The sequence below is a fragment of the Bactrocera tryoni genome, chromosome 3, assembly GCF_016617805.1.
Source record: "Bactrocera tryoni isolate S06 chromosome 3, CSIRO_BtryS06_freeze2, whole genome shotgun sequence".
Classification (NCBI taxonomy): Eukaryota; Metazoa; Arthropoda; class Insecta; order Diptera; family Tephritidae; genus Bactrocera; species Bactrocera tryoni.
Genome location: NC_052501.1, coordinates 86,916,064 through 86,933,821, shown reverse-complemented (window position 1 = coordinate 86,933,821; position 17,758 = coordinate 86,916,064). Strand labels below are relative to the sequence as shown.

Sequence of the window (17,758 nt, the reverse complement as noted above, 5' to 3'; positions counted from 1 at the left end):
TGTCATCAAACGAAATTACTTAGTGAACGACCCAATACTTATGACTTCGCAACCACAGCCTGTTTATGTTCACAGAAGTCACAATATTTTGTGATGAATTTAGAAGCTACGAAATTCCATTTCCAAACAATAATATTTATTTTTGTTAGCCTGTTTTAAATTTCTTTATTTTCGAATACATTTTACACTTTTAATATTTATTTTCACACTGACTGTATGTATGTATGTATATGTATGTACATCTTCCTTAATTAATACGTTTTCCTCAAAGGCTTAAAGTTGCAATTCAGGCGTCCACCGAACAGCTCTACACGCATTGGAGCGCTTTTTATTACAATAAATCAAATTTTAGTTGCATCTAACAACATCGCTGCATAGGTGTACATACACACACCTACAAGTACATATGTATATAGTGCCAATATGCGTATACATACATATATGAAATGCCGCGACTTAGTAACGCTCCAAGCTATCCAAAGAGTATCTGAAATGCATTTAAGCCTGAAATTAGCAAATAAATTGTAAACATACATATGTATCTCAGCTATGTGCGTGTGTGGCGTATTCCGTGAGTTCCATTCGGCGCGCAAACGAAAACTAGTATCCAACTTTACTATCAACAAAACTGATTCCTTTTTTGTTTCTTTCTTTCTTTTTTGCACTTTTGCCGTTTGTTTACTGCTGGACAACACTATTTTGCAGCAACAACTGTGCATGTGAAAAGAGTGAATGAGTTGCATGGTTTTGAATGAGAAAATTTTCGAAAATATTTACATATGCAACTGATTGTGTTGTATGTGCGTGTATGCGTCGACTATCTTAGTGCAAAAGGCAGCTCGTATTCGTGATTGTGGAGTGAGGAGTGAGGAGGGGAAAGCACATAAAAAACGTAATCAAATCAGCTGTGCTCATCTGCAGAGTGCAGGATAATAAAGGAAACATGTAAAAATAAATTCGCTTGAGGGTCAGCGAATTCAACGAATTGTGCAAACACAGAAAACAACCAGAATTGCTTTTGGTCAAATGACAATAGATAATCTCACAGCTTTTTATATACATATATACTGGTAACAATTTTATAACAACAAAACATGATGCACTGACAGCTCGCGAAGGCCGAAAGCAGAAAGAGACAAAATAAAATGAACCTTTCAACGTCGCGCTAAAAAGACAACAACAAAATTTGTTAAAGCTGATCAAAATCGGTCTAAGCTTCTTTAAACGTAACAAACGTGGCTCTATGGAATTGTTGCCTTCAGCAACTTTTATTCTTGAACTTATTCTTAATCAGTTTGCTAATCTTATAACGCATTAAATGATTGAAAGCACTGTTTGGTAACTAGTTATGGGTATATGTATATTGAAAACTTTAAGCAGCCTCTCTCCTAGTGGATTTTACGAGCAGCTTACACAAGGCTTAACAAGGCGAGCGCGTTTTCCAATATGTGTCGGTGTCGAATGACATTAGAGCTTACAGCCCCTGACATTGTCAAAGCAGGTGAGTGGTAGTTCGCACATCTAACCCGCATACTCTGGAGTTCGCCTCTGCATAAACGGCTAAAAGAGTTACCATTTTTTATCAGACGTGTTCACAAGCACGTGCACAAACAGGTTGCCTTAACTTCTTTACGTGGAACTGTGAAATAATTTCCAGTCACAAACCTTCTGTGCGGTTAGGTGGGTGTAGCACGAGGGCACCATTTCATTAATCTTCCGCGTGTTTTGCCATAAATTATGGCAGATTTGCATGTAATGTGATAAACAACATTGCGCCCACCCTTTACATTATTATACTCAACGGTTTTATACTATTACTTACAAATGATTTAGTAGAAGAGAAAAAAGCTTGGGCGTTTTTATGTATTCGCGTCTCTTGAGTTCATTCTTTATTTTCATGTTACGCACATTTACTTATTTACTTTTGTGTATAGGTATGTATTTACAAACATGTGTGTGCGAGCGTGTATTCTTTACTAGCTTAAATTACTTACAAACAAGGAAGAATGTGGTAGAATGGAGCGGGAATGTTGCCATATCGTCGTGACAAAAGTAAATTAAACAGTTTGCTTGAGTGTAACACCCCAACAATAACACATACCACATGTGTGTATGTATGTACATATATATTCCCCGTGTGTGCGCGCGTAATCTGTATTTAGCACGTATTTATGTGTGTTCGTGTACATACCAGATCAGGATCTCAACTTCCAGTTCAGGTTGCCTTTCAGTTGTGATTTGCTATTTTTATGTACAGTTAACAAACGTACTCACAACTACACATATAGGTAAGTTATCAATTTATGCAAATATGTACATTCACAGTTAGAGAATTAGTAATTACACACATATAAAAATACTATGCGAGTATATACAATAACAACAACCTGATTTAACGTAAAAAGTCTTAACTCTACTTCTAGCAGTAAGTTCACAGTTAGGCGAAGTGTTTTTAAGCGTGGCTCAACACGACAAGATATTTGTGTAATTTTTTTATGTATTTCCATATTCTTATATAATTACTAAACTATTTACTAAACTGTTTACTAAACTATTTAGTTTACGGTTTCTTAATACAATTAAACAAAATTTCATTATACATAATTATATATACATTAGGCAAATGTTTGTTTATACAATGATGAGCAAAGCGGTGATATTTAAACGGCAAACATTACATATACATATATCAAGAACACGTATACTTCATAAAAATCGCTTTTGCTCGTTAGTGTATTTGCAACAAACGAACGGTAGCAGCACCACCGCTTCATAATATCAACAAAAACAGTTAAATATAAAATCACCGTTAGCATAATACCACTTGGAGTGCGCCCCTTAGGATTAAAACATAGTGAAGCGCAGCGTCATGTTGCTGATTAACCCACAGCGGCACTATATTCCCGCCCGAAGCGAGCTGGTAACACTGTCTGCTCGCCTTTTTCCGCTTTAAGTCGCTCGAACGCTTCATTAGTGCGCATTTAATTGCACCACACATTGTTATTCTTCCCCCTTACAATAACCCCAATAATGTACAACAATAACACTACACTTAACTCATTAAACTATCTAAGACCCCGTCAAGTGGAACACGTAGTACATGTGATGGCACAACGGACAGTTGTGTGCGTACGTGTCTGGGTGTGGGTGCTGTTATGATCACAAGTGTTACGCAGTGCGTTTTACATACTTAAAGAAATTCGTCCGCTTCCAGCATCATGACGACCGTATCTCACCTCTTGTCGCCAGCGGCGTGGGTGCCGCCGCCAGCTCCGTTTTTCTGCAGCGTGACGCTGTGGTGCAGCGGCATTGAGGCTTGCCGTTGAAAGCTTGTGCTGGTGGTGGACGCGCCACCAGCGCTGCCGCCGCCGCCATTGGTGCCGCCCCTGTTATTGTTGATGTGCATCGATGCGCGATTGTAGTTGTTGACGGTGGAGCGCCGCATCGACATGATGCTCGTGTCCATCACGCCCGTCGCTGTGGAGTGTTGGCGGATGTGCGGCTGTCGTTTAATGCACAGGCAACACAAATAGCGTTTGAAGTGCTGCCGGAACACGCCGGAGACGCAATACAACGCGACGGGATTGACGCATGAGTGCAAAAAACTGCGAATAATAATAGAAACGGAAAGGTGGCGATCAGATCAGGGAAAAAATTTAATTAGTGCAATGATGTAAGCTTATGTGCGCTGTGCATGAAAATTACATTTTCTTAGAGTTCGGCTGCTGAGGGTAAGTCTTAGATCTACATTCAGCTCCTAATTATTTTTCTCAAACACCTTACCTTTTCGCAATAAAAATGAACGAATAGGGGGCGATGCGAATGTGATTGCGAATACGATTTCCTTAGCTGCTTAAATTTGTGCAATTACTGAACACATTTAAAAGATAATCCACTACTCTAATTTATTTATAATGCAGTCGTTTGCCAATAAAAATTCCGCGAGAGTAACTGAAATGAAACTATCCGGATTAATTAGATAAAATTGCTTCTCGCGCAATATCCCTTTTGAATCTGCTTACATTAGAGCAACAACTGCAATAATAGCTCCACTTTTCCTATTTCCTATTTCAACTGCAAAGGCTACTTACTTTCTCGTAGATAATAGATATAAAAATCGTGAAAATCTCAAACGAATGTGCGAGCTACATGCATGACTGCTGAGGTACAGGAATGTTACAAAGGCAGTGAAGTCAGCACACAAAACGTTGAAGTGGAAAGGACAGAAATGTTGGAAAGTTTCGAGACATGCAAATCAACGCTGGATTTGCGGGATCACATTGTCGCTTGTGAAGTCTAAATAGGCGCCATATTACCAATATGTATGTACACAAGACGCAATGTTGCACTGCATGATATATTGGAGTTATTATTTTACACATTAAGCTCAAGTTAGCGCAACGCCAAAAGTAAGAATTTAAGACAAGTGTCATCTGGCCCTTTCAAACCAAACTCGATCCAATGAAAATGGTAGACATTTTATGAACTTAGCCTATATAATTGTACATCTACTACAACGTCTATATCCTGGATTTCTCCAACACCTCGTCTTCCACTTTCTGCCTGATGTTATATATTCTATCAAACACCCATAAGATATAAGTTGAGGTTTGCACCACAACCCAAGCTCTATTGTGCTCATATTGTCGTATACCCTTAACCTCTAACAGTTACCTTAACCGTTGCAGCACACTTTTCTCATTGCTTACCTTGCACAGAATCCTATTATGCGAACGGCATGCCAGAAGTCATCAAAGTCATCTACAGCCGTGGGATTTAAGTGGAACCACAACTCGAATACATGGTAAGGGAAGAAGCAGACAAAAAATACTACAAAGAATGAGAGATAAAATTAACAACAACATTTTTCTTCTTCGAATTTTCGAAAACACTGTATTTATTTTTCTACTAATTATGTTGACAAATCCAACTGACAACCCAATGCAAAAAGTTCCTTTGTCTGGCAACACCATTTTATGAGTAAACACTAAGCAACAAAGTGCAGAATTACATTACAGTCAACCAGGAAAAGCTTGCGACTCATGGGAATCATTGTCGAAACTTCTCTTAAAATTTTTTTTCAAATACTCGTCGCTCTTTCAGGAGACAAAGAGACAATAAACGAAAGTTTTTGTTTCATCTATTAACAATAATTATGGTATTAAAATTTAGATGCTCGAATAAGTGAAGTTCGTCATTCAAATATATGACAATACAACTGGCTGTAGGATGAAGGAATAATATTGAAGAGAAAATGGCCCTCTTCAAATGCATTCTTACATAGCTGAAAACCTCTGCATTTATTGTGTCATATTTGGCAATAAAAGTCTTACACAATACAAATCCACACTGCCAACACTAAATTCCTCATTCGCTCGCTGCCTCCCCTGCACCCTTGCCTCCTGAGGCACGTTTGTGTGCTGGCGCAGATTTAATTAAGCATTTCTGCAGATGTGTCATCCCACGACTATTCTCCAAGCACTCGGCACATCAATATTACACAGCATATTGCTAAACTGTTTCCAAGCCCACACACAGCCAACTGCCCACAGGCCACACCCATACCCATTTATCTCCTTGCCATTATTGCAGTTGTAGAGCGACTGCCCATTATTTGATTTAGTTCGTGCGTCAACTTACTCACAACAAAGGAGACCACCATTCGCGCCACGTAACGACGCGCTCGCACCTGCGACCGGCTTTGCATGCCCAACGCCTCGCCGGGCATTTCACGTGCACTCGTGTGCAAACGCTTGGCCATGAGGATGTACAAGGCTCCGATGATGAACAGCGGCAGCACATAATAGATGATCGCCTTGCTGATCACAGCGTATCTGTAAGAGAATTAGGAGAAAAGAAAAGTAAAATAAGAGTGTTTACAGATAATATAGCTAAGAAGAATCTAACTCTCTGACGTGTACTTAATACAACACATATTTGTTCCTCAATTTTTCTCAATAGATGTAAACTTTAGAATCTGAACACCAGTGTAAGACATTGCTAGAAGGAGTTCTTTAAGCGGTCATTGGTAAATGAAACAAGTGTTTCTGACATTGATTATGTAGATCGAAAAGTTTCCGGGCTTCTGTTTTGGCAAATTGCTCCCCAGTAGAAATATATTAAGTTGTCAAATATCTCCCTTCCTCATTTTTGTCTTTTGAATTACGCGGCTATGTATAAAGCGCTACAGAGCTCGTATCTGGCAATACTATACATCTTTGAAAGATTTTGACATAACCTACAAAATGACGCTATGCATGATTAGTTTGGATATTGCGTTCAACAGTTATGGACGTGTAAATATGGAGTTCACTAACGCCGAAATTCGCGCGTTCCGTGAAAACGACACCATGGATAAGCCAACCGGCGGAAGATCTGTGACGCCGAATATCGATCAAATCATGGAAAACATCGAGTTAGACCGGCATGTGGCAACTCGTGACATCGCCCAGAAGATGGGAGTTAGTCACCAAACCATTTTAAACCATCCGCAGAAGGCTAGATACACAAAAAAGCTTGATGTTTGGGTGCCGCATGATTTGACGCAAAAATGCGTTCTGGACCGAATCAACGCCTGCGATATACTGCTGAAACGGAACGAACTCGATTCATTTTTGAGGCGAATGGTGGCTGGCGACGAAAAATGGATCACATGCGAATATCAAGCGAAAGCGGTCGTGATCGAAGGAAGGAATTGTCCCAAACAATGGTCAAGCTGGGATTGACGGCCAGGAAGGTTTTGCTGTGTGTTTGGTGGGATTGGAAGGGAATCATCCACTATGAGCTGTTCCCATATGGCCAGACACTTAATTTTACCATCTACTGCGAACAGGCTATCGACCAGAAGCGCCCAGAATTGGCCAACAGAAAGGGTGTAGTGTTCCTCACACTTCGTTGATGACTCGCCAGAAGCTACGGGAACTCGGATGGGAGGTTTTATCGCATCCACCATATAGCCCGGACATAGCGCCAAGTGATTACCACTTGTTCCTGTTCATGGCGAACGCCCTTGTTGGTGTAAAGTTGAACTCAGAGGAGGCTTGTGAAGAGTGGCTGTCCGAGTTCTTCCCAAATAAGGAGGGAGGCTTCTACGAAGGGGGTATTATGAAGTTGCCGTCTAGATGGAAACAGATTATCGAACGAAACGGCGCATATTTCAACTAAATCCGATCACTGCAACACTTTTTATAAAGCATTCAATAAAGAGCAAAAAAACGGAAGGGAGGTATTTGACCACCTAATATATAGTCACTTAAAGTGCAAAGTAACCTACAAAAATCCAATTGCACGTCCCAAGGTAGTTCCATAGAAAGAAAAAATACAAAGGAGGGGAAATGGAAGTCACATTCTTGCTACACTCAGATATGGTCACATTGTGAACTGAGTAGAATTTGTCAAGCAAACACATTCTTTTCGAAACGACTCTTTTGTACCCATACAGTCATAAAATGTCAATAAAACCTAATGCGGTTCAATAGTTTAGGCAAAACTTGAAGCGTGTGGCTTGTGATTGTTATTGTATTTGAGTTGCTATACAACACAGAGTGGTAAAAAGAGAAATTTGAGCAGGGGGAAGGAAGGTAAAATTGCAAAATATACAAATTAGTAAAAATTTTCTGGTAAAACTCCATTGTTTTCATTTTAAGGATTATGTTTTGACTAAACTCACTTGGAATAAGTCTTATAATTGGGGCGATAACGTCCGAACGGCGAGCAAATGACAATTGTCAAGTTCTTACTATTCTTGCTTGGTGGAATGTGTATCTCTTGAAGATCGGAGACAATAAACGACGGCGCCGCCAGCAAAATGGCCACTATCCAGATCATCGAGGCGGTGAAAACGGTCAAAGGCCGTGTCTGCAAACAAAAAGCAAGCAAATGTAAATAAGAAAAATGTAATGCCATTTAAATGCAAAGTAAAGATGCGAAACTCAGCTCGCACTATTCATGAGCAGCATTTGCTAGCAACCGACTGTGACACTCACCTGCAGTTTGCGCAACGGATTCACAATGGCGAAATAGCGTTCGCCAGACAGGGCGGTCAGTGTAAATACCGAAACGCCAATGGAAATGTCTTTGAAGGACTCACTGATGCCACACATCTCGGCACCGAAGTTCCAACTCTCCTGTGTGTAGACGATGGAGGCCAATGGCACACAAATGGTAATGACCAGCAGATCGGCCAAGGCCAGCGACAGAATATAACTGCAACACATTGTAAAAGTCGAAAGAACAAGTTGGTAAGAGAAAATGTAAATACAAAATTTAAGTTATACAATATTTAATTCAAAGGGCCCAACAATAAATTTAAGCAAAAGTAAAACCTATATATTGATTTACATTTTTTATTTCTTCTCTACTCGCTTGGCAAATTGAAACTTCACTCGTATGCAAATTCTCGGCGAGCATTTTCTATGTATGTGCTGGGTCCTTTGAGCATTTCCCTTTTTGTGGACTTTTGGCTTTTTATTTCGCAACGAATATTTGGGTGTTTCATGCCACAAGTCGTATGAGCGACAAGGCAAGAAAATTTAAAAATGCCTAAGCACCCTAAGCACCAATATCACTCATACGCCCATGCGAACCCTTTGAAATAAACGAGTCAAAGGTAAATTGCAGCCCCAAGAGCGGCTCTGATGACACTCGCTCCTTCAATTAGTGGAGTGGCGTTTTCAGTTCTAAATTTCTAACGTGTATAATAGATATCAAAGGACCAAAAGTACAGCAAAAACAGCGAAATGGATGAGACGGAAACAAGAACTCACATTTCAATAAATGTGACACATGCATTGAAGTTCTGAAAGCGGTAAAGCGAAGGTTCATAGCGACTTATCAACGCACAAAATACAGTCACAGCTCCAACAGACTGTCATTCGGTAAAATTTCAGCAACAAACATCAAACCAAATGAAATGAGGAAACAGCTTTATTGGCAGCGAAGCGAGGCGGCTCCCACGTCAAAAAGTCACGAAGCGAACGAGTAAAACTGCACACATGACTGGTCGCAGCGGCAGGCGTGTGTGACGTGATTTCGATAAGCGGGGCGCACACATCAAAGTGACGAGGAGGAGCAAAAATATCAACAATGAGGTAAAGCACAAAACAGTCGTTCTTCACTGCATGTGTGAGCCTACCGGTGCTGGTGTACAACCGGCTGCGGACACCAAGTGAGGAAAAAGCTGATTTGCGGTGTTCTTTTGTGGATTTTCATTCTTGTGATTGCCGTAATATACGCGCCACTGAAGCTGGGGAAATTTTTTATCTGAACGGTGTGGCTTGGCGCCCAGCCCAACGATATCACTCTGAGGAATCAGAGTAGCAAATGTGTCGTTTTGAATGAATGCTGGATTGCCAATGCATTAGACGAGCATATTCGCATACATAATATCAACATAGCCCCGCCTGCGTTTGGCATATAACTACAGACACTGATTACCGCAATTGATCGAGCTCAACACACAATTTAAGGCAAATGAATAGTTAATAAGGGGGGGAGTGAATTGGTTTATTTTTAGCAGGAATAGCACATTTTTATCTCTGCAAATTTAGCCTTCAAAGGAGTGAAGAGTCTTGCCATCAAGCGCATTACCCACACCAGACGGTCCCAGCAGTTCAAGCTGCGCTTGTATCGACCTGTCAACAACAGTTATGTAATTATGCAACAGTGAGGAATCACAGCCGGCAGCTAACTTCTCTGAAAGACACTTATAGCATGAAAGCGGATGTGTTGGTGTGCACTCAAATAGCCAAAGGGCATACTTCATATTCGATCTACGCTATTTGAAAGCATTAGTGTTAGACACACATACATATGTAAGTACAAGTTCATATATTTGTGTGAGAGTGCAAGCATGTATTTTGCTTTATGGACAAACAATTCTGAATTGTGGGCATTTGTGTCATGTCACTTGGGTTTACGAGTGCCGGGAGATGGCCGTTCCAAAGCTTTTTATTGTTAAACTTTCGATTTTTCTTTCGATTCGAATTTGAATTTGTTTATTATGTTGGCAAATAATAAATATGAGCGAAGTTGTGAGTAACAAAACTTAAGTTTGGAAGAAAGGTTAAGTCTGTTTGCACAACCAAATGTGTTGTTGGAGCCATAGGTATTTAAGAAAAAAATGCTGATAAAAAGTGTTATACTTATAGTTTCTTATATTTTAAGAAATGTATGAAATTTTTTCTTAACCCCGATTTTTTTCCTCAGCCGAAACTCTCATAAAATCTAAACTTGAATTGGCATGAATCGGCTTGTTTCAAATCGTATTTTAATTACTGTTTCTATTGGCTCCAAAAGTCTGGTGTGCTGTTCTGAACCACTAAAGCTTTTCAGAAATTGTTATTAAAGTGTATTTCTGAAAGTTCTGCAAACATATCATCAACGATATCTAATGAAGTAACCTATTCACTATTACTCGATACCATTGAACAATTTTCTACAAAATAAAAACTCGCACTGTGAGCAAAACTGATGATTGGAAAAACATTTTGGCAACGCATAAATAAAATATAAGCCACCTAACACTTGGTCGCAATAACATCGCTCTGCTCAACTTAAGTAGCCCATATTTATATATTCAGCGTCCTGGAAAAAGCACTTGCATTCATTGCCGGCGTTTGGCTTTTAGCAACTTACGTGTTGGGAATGTTGCGCATGGAGCGATGCCGAAAAAATATTATCACCAAAGTGCCATTACCTAAAACGCCAACAATAAAGATGAGCGCAAACAGCACTGTGATAATATAGGTTTCGGGTCGTTGTGAGGGTGGCACATAATCCGTGGCGGGATCGATGTCCGCATCATCACCCCACACCGCACCCACAAACGCACTCTTGTTGCGCAGGCTTTCTTCGAGGCTGGTGCTGGCTGCCACTCTACCGATAGCAGAAGCCAAGGCTGGGCCACCGATATCGAAGTATGACGAGCGTGACGTTGTGGTTGAGACGTGCATAGCCCACGGCAGAGCGGTGACCAGCCTCCCGGATGCTGGCTGTGACCCAAACATGCTGCAGTGTAGTGGCTGACAACGGTCGACGGACGCGGACTGTCGCACGAACTGCCTTATTGGGTTACTTAGCTGTTAACGCCTTGGCTGCACAGCTCGGCTCGGCTTTGACAGATGATTTGCCGTTGAGTGATGAGCGCCACTACTTGTGTGTGTACTCGTTGGAATGTCAAATATGTTGAGTGGGTTTTGACTATGCACTGGTCGGTGGAATAATAGTGTACATTTTGGCGATGTCTTTTGGCATTAACTTTTCGTCTTTATCTTTGTTGTTGTGGAGAATGTATGCTTTTATATTCTTGGCGTTGCGGCTGATACACAGCTCACATTTAGTAGAGTTTATTCACTGCAATAAAAAAAGAAGAAAACGTTATAACTACCGTCGGTTAATATGCGGAGAAATCTATTTTTAGTTATTTGTTTTTGTTTCTGTACTTTTTTTTATAATTTTTGTGTCGCTTTTTTGCTCGTAATTGTTTAGTGAAGCTTACGTTAATGGCCTGGTTCAATGGATCAACGAAAATAAGTGGATTTCAACTAAAGCATTGATGAGTGCAAACCCATATTTATGGCTGGAGTATCTCCTAATACACAGAAATCCTTTTACTTACTGAAATAACAATAAAAATGCCTTTTATTCTCTTACATCCACGCTCATCTTGAACAGCGCAATTTCGTTACTCTCACTGCGTTGTGTCACGGCTAGATTTATCTTAGCTCGAGGATAATTAGTCATGTCAGCGGGAACAAAGCTCAGCGACGTTGAGCGTGCAGCTTTGAATCCCCCGACGCACTTACATGAAATGTCGTAGGCATGCCACGAACATTTGCTTGCACCGAACGTTGTTGTTTTTATTGTAACAGATTTTCCTCAAATCTGCTGAATTTTATGTGTGTATTTAGAAGACTTTGATATTTTCAGAAAACTCGAATTTACAATGGAGAAATCTTCTCTCGCAAATCATATTTAAGAATTAAGCAATGAACTTGATAGAATTTGTCAGAATGCTTTAATGTTTCTTCTATGTATATTTCGACTTATTTCTGGTTTCACCACACAAAACTCGCAGGTTAATTATATATATACTATTATTTGTTATTTGTATACTTACATATTTACGTATATGAGTTTGTACGTACCTACATATTATGTACATGTGTGTATGCGAGAAATACTTTGCAAGTCAAACAGACAATACTAATCCCAATAACATTCACCACTCAATCATATCCAGCAGACACAAGAAATTTAAATTCACTTTATGAGAAGATTTGCTTTCGATCGGCCTTTGTTGTTAGAAGTTCTACGCTTTATACCCTGAATAGGGCATATTAAGTTTGCCCCGAAGTCTGTAATACGCAGAAGGAAACGTTAGAGACCCTAAAAAGTGTATACAAGTAAGTATACAAGCGTGATGATCTGAGTCGATTCGTCTGCAAATACGTGAACTCGTCCCTCAGTTTTTGAGATATCGATCTCGAATTTCGATTTCGGACCACTATAGCATGCCGACCGAACAAAATCATTTTCTTATATATAAATTTTGTATTTGTGAAGGGTATTCTAGCTTCGCAGCAACTGAAGTAAAAATTTTTTCTTGTTTTCTGTTCGCTTTAAAGCATTTCTTTCTTGCGATTTTTTTCCAAGTCATTCGTTCGTGCTGTAGCAACGTTGTCGTCGTCCCGCCTTAAGCACATGCACGTCAATTAAATTGAGTTGGCATTTATTCAAGAAATATATCATAAAAGTGGTATGTCGGCGCTTAACTTTAATTGCCAATTCAGCAACAATTGCGCTTCACGTTCTGCGTGTGGTTCTTGCACGCTCTTTCGTTGCGTTTTTTTCATGCTCTTTCTTTTTATTACTTGACTGCCAACATGCTAAGGACTCTCGTGTTATGGTAATAACTGTTGTAATTACAGCGACACTAAGTGACAGTAATGTCGCGTATCCATGAAATATCACTCATACGCCGCGTACGCCCTCGCAACGGCCACGAACGCCGCAGCGTCAACTGTCATGTATTGGTGTAATTAAAACGACACGTGAGCATGTGAAAGGCTAGTACCCGCCACCCACACATACACACACTCTCAAGCACAGTGAGCTCAAATAAGTATGCATGTGTGTAGGTGTTGGGACGCAAACGCTAAATTGCATAAAGGCCGCGCTACACATGCGTATAATCAACCACAACATCATATAAAATATGCCATTGCGTTTATTAATATTTCGCGCGCAATTAGAAACCGCGTTGTAAATTTTGCAATTAAATCGCCAAACTCTTATCCAAAATCATGCATCGAACTGTAAATTTGGCAGTAATTTAATTTAATTGAAAATTATTTTTATTGACTTCATTTGCGCAGCACCAACAGTGCGAAATCAATTTCATAACTGTGATTCATGGGCCCGCACTGCCATTGCGAATTCCAGCGAAATAATTTTATTCCGGAAAATCAGCTCATTTCTGATTGCTATCATTGCAAGCGCTTCTAGGTAGCTTGTTGTAGATGTAAATGCTGCTAAATTTTCGCAAATTCAGCGGTAAATATTAGCAAAATTTTCGATATAAAAAAAATTAAGTTTCAAGTATCAATATAGAAGAGCAGCAGGCATGGCAATTTATATACTAGACATATCCTTTGTGAAAAGTTAAGGCAAGCAGTTCACATAAGCCCTTCCGAGCTACGCAAATCGGTTTTACATATGGTAACAATAGCAGCACAGAAGCTCCGTTATTTGCTCGGTACATAGTAAAGCAATATGAACGAACTAAGCTTGCGAGGAACTAAAGACGGCATATTTAATAACATTCCATTAATTATTAATATCCTTGCGCTGCTGCGTCGATGGTAGCAGAGCAAACATTATCTTACAAACAATTCAGAAAGCGAAACATATTATATGCATAGTACACATACTATTATGTAATGTATTACATATGTATAGGCAACATTCTATAGCTCGGAGGCATACACTAAGGTTGATATCAGAGTGGAAATGAGAAGCGTCACGAAGACTGAAGCGACAACAGTTCAAGCGAAGGCCGAGCTATAGCAAGCCAGAGCGAAAGCGGGAAGGCGAGAAGAGTTGTTGCATGACGTTTTGAGATAAAGTGTTTTGCATTTCCAAGTCTGGGAATACAGGGTTTGTCCGGAAAGTAATAGGACTGATATTCTTCCGCTGCGACTGTACTTCAAAGCGTACGCGCACCGGATTCAGTAGAGGGCTTTCCTAGCTAACGAACGAGTGGCTGGGTAGTTGTCTCCGAGCACTTGGTGGTGGAAACCGAACAGCAGCGTTCGTTAGAGCAGAGGTACGCGATTAAATTCTGCGTGAAACTCGGTAAATCTGCGACAGAGACGTTTGATATGATCAAGCTAGCTTACCCAGATGTTGCTTAAGCAAGAAGTGGTATGACAAAAGAGATAATCTTCCGAGTGGCACACGCTGGTGTCTCCTCGCCTAAAAAAGGGAAGAATGAGCAAATCCAAATTGAAAATGATGCTCATTTTCATTTTGACATCAAAGGCATCGTCCACCATGAATTTATTCCTCCTGGACAAACCGTCAACGCCAACTTTTACGTGGAAGTTCTCAAGAAACTCAAACAAAGGGTCAAGACATCGCAGCCGATTGGAAGTCGCACCACTACAAAGCCCCGGCTCACACCGCCTTTCTTGTGAACAGCTTCCTAACTAAGACCGGCCCAGATGTGGCCCCACGGACTTTTTTTTTGTTTCCTTGCCTGAAAAGGCCAATGAAACGAAAGCTTTTTGAGACGACAGAGGGGACGATTGGTTCAATAAATTTTTTTAATAAATTTAATTCGACTCAGTACTATTACTTTCTAGAATTAGCTAGAATTAGCACCAGTTTATAGCATCGCTTTTCGCTTCCACTCTGACATTAGCCTAACTCAACAGATATGCTCATATTTCCTGCAGATACGCAACACACTCGAACATCGATTTGCCGTAAACTTTGTTCGGCTTCAATATTGCTGCTCATATCACTGCTTACCATAAGTGTGTGTGGCACACAAGCACGTCCACATCAGACACACTATTGAATTGTTGCCAACAAAAGTTTGAGCTCACACAACTTTCTGGCAACACTTCTCATGGAACCCAAACACACACTCACACACCCCTCCCCCACTTCCGACCACACTAACGTTTTAGGCAATCAATGATGTTTGCAAATGAGTTTCGGCAAGTCTGAAAAGTTATGCCAATGCCGTAAGACACTCAGGCAGCAATACTAACAACAATTCACAGGAAATAAAAATCACTAAGTGCTGATTGATCCATTTGTTTCTAAGTTTTTGTTTGGGATTGAGTTGAGTAAGAGCCGCAATTCAAAAAACAGGGGAATATTGGAAATTTACGCCTTTAAAATAGGCTTTCAACAAGTGCGGTTTTGTCATTTGGGACAGACGATTGATACTACATAGACGAACATATTTGTAAAGTTGAAAATTTTGAAATTTTGTAAAATGATAAATTACTTGAAAAAGCTTCCGACTATCCAAAGCATTAAAATATTCAAATATGTATGGATCAGTGTGCCGTTAAACAGAGGCAAGTCGCTGTTCACATAACTGTGTAGTAAAAGTTATTGTTGTTCTTGTGGAGAGATATTTGGTATGAGTGCATTTGGTTCGCATACCCTTTCGCAAATGTCGCCAAACGGGAACCAACACAAAACATATTGCCACGTGGCAAATAATGTGATTTCCCATATAAGCGACTTGCATGGCGAAACAAAAACCATTCACTGTCAAGTTGTCATTTTCACTTAATTTTTATTTTCACAACAAATGCATATGTGCTCATAAGCCACTTGGAAATGTCTGTCAAGTGCAAAAACGAAAATGGAACATTAGAAAGTTTCTGATTCTGATTCTGATTCAATACAAAAAGCGTACGGACGTAACGCATTGCCGGTGCCAGCGTGACGTAGACACCAAAACTCTACCATAGCCAACGCTGACCATCTGGACCAACAGCGTCCTCACGTAATTTCTGCACACTCTGTCAAGTTGTCATGCAGAAGCTTATAAATACATATATACATAGATGAGTTGTAATTGTGGCATAAAGGTGCATGGATAACGGTTTTTCGCACTTTATTTAGAACTTTTACGACTCTTACTATTCCTCAGTGATGGCGACGGCTAGTGTGCATTGATTTGAGCATTAAACGTGTCTGCAGACATGCTCGACACAACTTTCAATTCCCAACACATTTGTAGCTCTGTAGTCTGTCTGCTTCAAGACTCGCTGAAATATGTATGTAAGCCACAAGGGCACCGCTACCACAAATGAGAGAGTCAAGATTTAGATTTTAATTAGTGAAATTGGTTTGGAGGCGGAGTATGCGTGGTCAACGTGATTTGTATATATTGGGGTTTTGCGGTGGCTTGCATTGGCAGTCAATATGGTGACGACCGAGTATTCAAATTTAAGCAAAATACAATATGTTTCATACGTTTTCAAAGTATATAGAATTGAGGGGGAACGGTTTCAATTCCCATACTCGTTTTCATCCAAGAATTACAAGACATAATATGTGAATTAAGAGTTTAAGTCAACGAAGCTAATGAAACACTTTTTGAGCAGAATATTCTTCGAGCACATGGATTTAAAGACATTTACAACGTAATAGGAAGATATTGGGTAGTCGAAAAATTTTTTTCACATCTCTAATCAAACTTCAACTTATTTTTTTTTTATTTTATATTTATAAGTACCATTTTGGGCGACCAGTTTTTGCCAATTTTTGGCTAGAGACATTATTCCATCAGTGTAAAACTTTTCTGGTGTCTCGGCGAAAAACTGCGACAAGAAATTTTCACATGCGGACAGCGGATGATTCCTTTCCAATCTCACCAAACACTCAGCATAAGCTTTCGAGACGCCAATCCTGGCTTTGCGACCATTTGTTGAGCCTCACCACGCTTGAACCATGATCTTTTTCGCATATTATTGTCGTATTTGCTTCACTTTTCGTCTCCTGTTACCATTTTTTAAATGGTTCAAAACCGCTTGATGATGAATATTACGTTCCCTACTGATGTCAAGGCGGCTTATGTGACGGTCATGGTCAATCTTTTTCATACTACTTTTTCAACGATATGTCGACCAGTGCGAGGTGCGCCTTTCACATCAAAATTTACAGAACGAAAGCGAGCGAACCATTGTTGCGCTACACGAACTGATACAGCATCGTCTCCGGAGACTTCACAAATTTCATTGGTGGTTTGCGTGGCATTCTTCCCTTTTTTATACAAAAATTTCAAAATATAGCGAATTTCTTCATTATTTTCACTCACTTTTGAACAGCTGTAACTTTTTTCAACTTCCCCGAATTTAGTATTTTATATTTAGCATACTTTAAAGACTAGAACCAAAAGCCGCATTGATTATGAAATGCAGCTTTGAAAGGGCATTCCAGTTCCTGAAATTCATTATTTTTTTAAGCTTTATCCGTAACCTTCAAAACAAATATCTATATACATACATATGTACATATATAAAAATGAAACCCGTTTTCCGTTGTCACGGCATCACGCGTGAATGGCTGGACCGTTTTCACTAATTCTTTTTTTGTAGTATTTCTTATTATTAGGAGAAGGTTCTTATGTAAAAAAATTACGAAACTTGCCGGGAAACGCCTAAAAACAGTCCTTTTCTTTTTCCCATACAAACGTTTTATTTTGTATATACATACTATGTACATACAT

General features: G+C 39.8%; 1 protein-coding gene across 1 annotated transcript in view; it reads right to left on the bottom strand.

Moving 5' to 3' along the window:
* Positions 1-197: 197 nt before the first annotated feature.
* Positions 198-17,758, bottom strand: part of LOC120772107 (neuropeptide CCHamide-2 receptor) — a 28,329-nt gene continuing 10,768 nt past the window's right edge. The window contains exons 2-7 of the mRNA XM_040100518.1: positions 10,636-11,352; positions 7,986-8,205; positions 7,670-7,857; positions 5,641-5,834; positions 4,710-4,830; positions 198-3,605 (exon numbers count right to left, since the gene is read on the bottom strand). Of these exons, the coding sequence (XP_039956452.1) occupies positions 3,233-3,605; positions 4,710-4,830; positions 5,641-5,834; positions 7,670-7,857; positions 7,986-8,205; positions 10,636-11,006 (1,467 nt within the window). The 5' untranslated portion in view covers positions 11,007-11,352 and the 3' untranslated portion in view covers positions 198-3,232. The remainder of the gene's footprint in view (positions 3,606-4,709; positions 4,831-5,640; positions 5,835-7,669; positions 7,858-7,985; positions 8,206-10,635; positions 11,353-17,758) is intronic.